This window comes from Trichoplusia ni, chromosome 10 (assembly GCF_003590095.1).
Source record: "Trichoplusia ni isolate ovarian cell line Hi5 chromosome 10, tn1, whole genome shotgun sequence".
Lineage (NCBI taxonomy): Eukaryota > Metazoa > Arthropoda > Insecta > Lepidoptera > Noctuidae > Trichoplusia > Trichoplusia ni.
In genome coordinates this window covers 4103542-4110639 of record NC_039487.1, presented here as the reverse complement: position 1 = coordinate 4110639, position 7098 = coordinate 4103542, and the positions used below count along the sequence as shown (strand labels likewise).

The 7098-nt window shown below is 35.4% G+C and overlaps 1 protein-coding gene across 1 annotated transcript; it reads right to left on the bottom strand.

The window, feature by feature from the left end:
* Positions 1-974: 974 nt before the first annotated feature.
* Positions 975-6197, bottom strand: LOC113498146 (toll-like receptor 6). The gene has a single exon (XM_026878086.1). It carries the CDS (start codon positions 5494-5496, stop codon positions 1459-1461), a length of 4038 nt encoding a protein of 1345 aa, XP_026733887.1. The 5' UTR covers positions 5497-6197; the 3' UTR covers positions 975-1458.
* Between the last annotated feature and the right edge of the window lie 901 nt (positions 6198-7098).

Sequence of the window (7098 nt, the reverse complement as noted above, 5' to 3'; positions counted from 1 at the left end):
TGGAATTTAATCCTTGTGTCTCTGGGGATCGCACGAACATTTAAGTTACATGCACGTAGACACTCAGGACAAGCATTCGTGGATCACACACACGCTTGTTCTAAACAAGGATCGAACCAGCGACACGTCGCGCACTGTGGGTTTAGTGTGGTGAACTCAACCAGTCGGCTCTACGTGTAGTTTATATTCTTTTAAACGTTTGCTGATTTATTTTTTGTGTTAATTAATTTAGTGTATTATGGTAAAACAGTTTTCCTCAATTTAATACTAGAAAGTGTAAATGAAGTATAAAATAATGAACCAACTTCTGAAACGTACCAGATAAGCAAAAACATTAAAAAAGAGCCTTCTATTATTTTTTCATTAAATTTTCGTTCCACTAAATACAAACGATGTTCACAGAAATATCTTTCGGTATTAAAATAATTAAAAGAAATTAATTACGAACATTTTTTTCTTAATTGAATATTATTAAAGGACCCTAAGCAAAATGAAAAGCATAATAAGTATCAAAACGTCAGTATAATTTATTACGTTTTCAAGATATCTTTGTACATTTTTATACAAAACAATAATTTTCATTATGACTAATAATTACAATCCAAAAATTACATTTATTTTCAAGTTTATAATTATTAAATCTAATATCACGATTTAGCTTAATTATTTTAAAATAGGTACTCAAGCGATACGTCTAAGTATAGCCAAAAGATAACATTGCAGACATAATATATTGTTATATACATTTCTATTATAATAATAATTATGAGTAAGCACATTAATAGGGTTTAACATACATATACGCTTTCATACAAGTACAATTAAAATAGGCCAAATATCGAAAGAAAATATAACAAGAACTTTGAATAAAAAAATTAGATAAAATATATAATTATTATGAACAAAAAAAGCTCTAAACGAAATAAAAAGGCAGTTAAAAATTATATTATATTAATTTTGAGGATAAATTAAAATTATAATTATATTTTAAGCGTCGAATATAATTTTAATAACAAAAATCTTAATAAAACTATACACATCAATATTTATAATTGTGAGTATGGGAATTACGTTAAACATCTTATGCTATTTGGTGTTGCGTTACAGTGACTGATCTGTGATTATTATTCACAGTTTCAATAAACTATATTAATACAATTAATAATAATTTTAATATTTGAAAAATGTTACCACAATCAGACTCAACATTTTCACACGAACTTTGTACAAATATTGTTTCATTAAAATACTCGTATTCTTGTAAAACGTCTCCATTCCCGTAATGCTTATATTACGTATGTGAAAATTGACAAAATGTATGACAATAAGTAACAATTTTTTATTTACAATTCAAATAAATCGAGGTGAGAATATATATTTTAAAAGTGCAAGCTTTAGTGCAAAAGAAATTAAAATACAACCTACTTTTATGGGGATACGAAATATTGAGAGTTAGGTTTAAACAAAGTACGTTCGGCCCTTATTAGAGGCACTCCCGGTTATGGAGCGCGGTACAGTCGGCGAAATATCATCTACCCTAGAATATACGTGACCACTGCTAGGGGACAGCCTCAGGTCATAATTAAACCGAGGACAAGTCCTGTTGTCGATCGACATGTAGCTATTGTTCGAATTGTTCCCTTCCCCGTACGTGTTGTTGTCCGACGACGGTGAACTTTCATTCTGTGACGATTCCCCATCGTTCCTCTTACAATACTGTAAGGAATTCGTGAAATTCTGCTTTGAGCAAGTATCGTTTGAGACCGGCATTGTCGTGTATCTCAACGTCGGAGTCTGACGTAACGACTTCTTGAATACGCTCTTCTCAGAGCCTTTAACTGTAATAATGGTGTCGGTTGAATTGAGTAAAGCGATGAATCTGTCCCAGAAACGCGGGTCGTTCCAAGATATATTTTTGAATTTATCTAATACAAAACACAGTTCGTCGCTTATTTGATTGTTCTCAACGACTTTTATAAATATTACTTTATTCAAATCGCTACGATTCAGGGACTTTAGATAACTAAAAAATATATTTTTGAAATGAATATCGTAGAGGTCGTTGCAAATAAAATTCGTTGTTAGAACAATGATAAGACGTTTCGATAACTTCGATGATTTTGAAAAGCTGTCTAATGTCAAAATATTAAGGGAAACCTCGTTTACTGAGAACTTTTTGGAAGTCATTTTTCTGAACTCGATTTCGGACATTATGTTATGATATATGAAGTTTGTATCTTTGGTATTACTTATCACGTAGTAATCATACATGTGATTTGGATTGCCTTCCAAAACATGGTCGACGTTTGGACATGACTGTTCTTTGAACAGAGGTACACCATATTTAGTGTATAACCAATCACTAATCTCGTATCTGAATGCGTAAAATATAGCACCTATTAGGCAGATCACTGCAAGAATAATAATTACTCCACAGATAACGGCAAAGTAATTATCAGGAAGAAATATTGACTTGGACACAATTTCATCTTTCGATACAGACGGGTCCCCTATTGATCCCATATACTCTTTACAATGGCTCAATACCGAGGCAATAGTTATTTTAGTTGGTTTTCCCTCAGTATCTGTACACAACATTTTCTCCGGGTCTCCCGGATCCCTCCTAAGCCACGAATCTAATTCAGCTATACTCTTACAGTCACAAGAATATTGGTTGCCCTCAATAGATACATGAGCTAAACTTTTGGAAGACGAAGCTAATAATTTCCAAGGAAAGAAGTTCACCAGTTTGTTATCATCGATTCTCAGAACTGACAGCGATTTCAAAGAGGAAAATGTGTTATTTGCAACATGCACTATCGCGTTATGGTCTAAATAAAGTTCATTCAAATTATTAAGATGTAAGAATTCATCCCCTTTTAACTCAACCAATTTATTATTCTCTAAATGTAAAACTCTGAGGGAATCGACACCTTTAAAAGTTTGGTTGTTTACTTCTTTTAACTTTGTGTTGTTCAAGTAGAGTACTTGAAGTTTTTTCTTGCCTATAAACACGTGATTTCCCAGATGGCTGATGTGATTTCCATCTAAATATATTTCGGTAGCGTCCATCGGAATTCGTTCGGGCACTTCTGTATAGCCGGCGTCCGAACAATCTACAACGTTCGCATTCCACGTTATGTCGTGATAACATCTACAGTTATTTGGACAAATCATTTCACAGTCACATGCTACAAAGTCACAACAATGACACAGGGCGAAACAATGGCTTTCGTATGGACAGAGAAAGTCGGAAGGTGACATGTCTATTATCATCTTTTTTTCTTTGGCGCGCGAATGGACCAACGTACAAAAGGCTTTATCTAAATCTAACACGCGCGGGTATTGTCGACTGTGACTCAAATAATTAATGCGTTGAATCCATTCCATTGAACAGTCACAAACAAATGGGTTGCCGCTTATAAAGAACTCTGGTAAATCACTATCTTCTTCTATTTGATCTAACCTAAATGCGTTCATGTCGAGTTGTACCAGTTTGTTGTTATTTAACGAAACCGTTGATAGTCTTTTCAGTTTAGAAAATGAGCCGACTTGAATGCTTTGAATGTTGTTGTCGTTCAAATAAAGTTTTTCTACAGATTTTGGTATCGAGGTCACAGTTATTTGACTTATATTATTAAAACTTAGGTCTAGTAACTTAATATTTACATTAGAATACATGTCGTCATTCACAAAGTTTTCTATATTATTTTTGTGGAGGTCTAACCATTCTAAACTGATTGGGAAACTTCTAAAATCAAAAAAAGAAAGTTTGTTAGCAGACATGTTTAGCCAAACCAAACTATTCAAAGTGTTAAATATTCCATCGAATTTAGTAATTTCGTTACCATCCATTCTTAGTAATTTTAAGTTTACATTTTTTCTAAAACAACCCGGGGAAACATGTTTTATTTTATTTGATGCCAAATTAAGTACCTGAAGCTGTGGTAAATGTTCAAAAGTGTCTTCATTTAAATACGTAACTTTGTTATCCACTAAACGCAAACCGAAAAGTTCAGAGAGTCCCCTAAAGTTTTCCCGATTCAAATGCGTTATATTATTCTTTCCGATATCCAATGACCTTAGGGACCTGAGTTTGCGTACCGATGAAGGAAACACAGACAAACTATTATCATTCAAAACTAAATCCTCGATAGCCGTCATATTTTCAAAAGCGTCCTCGTCTATGTGCTTAATATTATTGTTATCTATGAATAACTCGTGCAGAACGTGCAAATCCGTGAACAAATGTGTGTGAATATGTACAAGTTTATTGTTTGAAAGTGTTAGGGAGTGCAAGTTTCGCAGTTCGCCAAATGCATGCTCGTCTATAGAAGTAATGTCATTATGTTCCAAGTTCAATTTTTGTAAACTGTATAGATCGTGGAACATGTGTCGGTCTATCCTATTTAACCTATTGTACGAGAGATTAAGTATAACCATGCGAAGTAATCCTACAAATGTGCCCTTATTTATCCACTGACTAGTAAGTACGTTATTTGATAAATCTAATATTTGTAATTGGTCTAAACCTTCAAATAGTCCTGGAGGTAAAGTATTTATAGTGTTGTTGCTTAAATTAATTTCTTTTAAGGACTTTGATTCAGAGAAAAGTTCGGGGGGAACAGTGTTTAAAAAGTTACTAGATAAGTTTAAAACCTGCAAACTGAGCAATCCTTCAAAGGCACCATCTTCTAGGGTAGATATTGCATTATTCTGTAGAAACAATTTCGCCAGTGAACGTAACTTTGATAAACTATTGTCGGTCAACACGATTAAGTCATTATAAGACATATCAAGAACTTCTATAACTAGATTGCAACTTTTTACGCTTAAATTCTGTTCTCTCAAAGAATCAGAAAACCCAATTGTCTTTATGTTTTGCAAGTGATTATTTGATAGATTCAGTATTTTCAAACTGTACAATTGACAGAATATTTCTGTTTTAGTGCTCCAGATGTTATTGTCGCTCAGGTCGAGTTCAATTAACTCGTTCAGGCCCGCGAAGGCCTGTTCGTGTAGCTCCATCGTCATCGCAGACCACTCGCTGTTGTGAGTTGTCACGTGCAGACGTTTCAAGTCCTTAAAGTTTTCAAACGCTCTTGCAGGAATTTGGCGTATCTTGCATTTATCGACAACAAGGTCTCGAAGCTTTGACAGACTTGTATGTTTTCCTGGCGGCTTTTCAGCCTGTGTTGTAAGAGTGCTTTCGAAAAATAATATCTCACTGCACTGTACGTGTAAAGAAATCACGTCTTCGAAATGCGTCCTGCTTATATTTTGTAACAGGTGGTCCAAACTACTTATGGTTCGGATCTTGCAGAAAAGAACTGCGTTCTCCATCGTTTCCGCCTCGAGGCTGCGGTACGCGCACTCGTGCGGCATTTCGGCCGCGGAGTTCCTCTCGACGGCATGACAGTAAAACAACACGTACACTATGATTTGATTAAAAGTTCGGCGCTCGAGTCTTTTCGCGACAGTTTGTTTTATTAGCATTTTACGATCATATGCGAGCTGCGGAGAGGCATTGAGGTCGGCAGTGCCATTTATGAGGGAGCGAATTGGTCGATCGCGTCATAAATATTCACGCTTTGAAAACGACATCGCGACTCGCGTGGCATGACCAGAGTTTAGCACGGTGGCGACAGGCGTGTGGCGCGTACGGCGGCTGCCCACCGACTGAGCGGCGCTCTGTAGCTCCGCCCCATGGCGTCGTACGCCCCGCGCTGCCGCGCCGCCCCGGCGTCTAAAGAAACTTCATCTCATACTATCAAGGGTGCATAAACCGTTGAATTATTCCCGTGCGGGTGTATCGAGCATTAATTATAAACAAACTGAGATCTAGTTTCGTAGAGCTTGTTATGCTACGACTTTCTTCCCGCTCCGGGGACTGTAGTTTGATTCTAATGAGATGCATTTTTTTACTTTGCTCGCATTAGCTCAAGTTTTTAGACAATTTCTTGCAAATAAAAGAAGTTCTAAGATCAAATGTATCTCGCGGGTATATTTTGTATAAGTAAACTTAAGAAGATAAACGATAGCACTCTAAAAACTTCGTACATTGAATACAAAGTTGGCTTTTTTTAAACAATACTCTTTTAAAAAAAGGGGCTAATAACGTTATATTACGAACACCTGTTGTGTCTTGAACAAGTTCGGTAAACTTTTTACTCAGGCTCGTTCTCGTGAAAATGGGATAAAAGACTTGCAAAATAGTTTTCTGGGACACCACATGGTTCTGAAGTTAACGTGCTCTCTTACATTATGGTCGACGAAAACCTCTTAAAGCTGCAACAACTTTTTTTGAGAATTTTTCACGTTCTCCAAGGGTTCATGTAACACGTGAAGATTTACATATTGTATTGTTATCTCCGTATGCTTTTTCGTTAATAGCTCTCTTTTTTGAGAGTGAAAAAACGTGTCTTGAGCTCTTGTTAATAATTTGCGACCACTGACAACGAGCTTATGCTTTCGTAATGAGGTAACATATTGAGGTTCCTTTTACAAGGTGAAAACATGTGACGAATAAATATTCATTTCCTTTTATGTACTCATAAATATGGAAAAGTACTTATTTATTAAGAAATTTTCCTCGTGATGTTTTTTTTTTGTATACAGGCTAACGACAAATTGCGTCATTTGTTTTCTTCTACTAAGAAACTTATTTTAATAAAGTATTGTTTCAAAAAAAAAAACTGTTTACCTAAACTGTTACCCACCCACGTGCGTGTGTCCATGAAGTTATGATCCAAACTCAAACGAGAATTTAGATAGTATATTTTTGTTCTGACCGTAGTTAAAGTGACTCTACCAAACGTAGTATACATCTAATGGCTTAGCAACTACCACATTCTTCTACCGGCTATCATGTCATTTTTAACCTAAACTGAATTTTATAGCCATTCAAAAAAAGTACAATTTCGAACACCAATAAAATCCCGAATCATTGTATCACAACATTGCACTCATAGTTCATTCGCTGACAGGTGTCGCCACCAGCACCCTTCTCATAACATTAAACTTAGAATTAATTATAACGAGCGTGTGGGACTTCTCACGATGTTTCTTTGCTCTTTGAAGTCGGTAATAAGTTTAAAT

Bases quoted from the DNA above. Each gene is read 5' to 3' on its own strand.
- LOC113498146 (XM_026878086.1), bottom strand. From the start codon at position 5,496: ATGCTAATAAAACAAACTGTCGCGAAAAGACTCGAGCGCCGAACTTTT.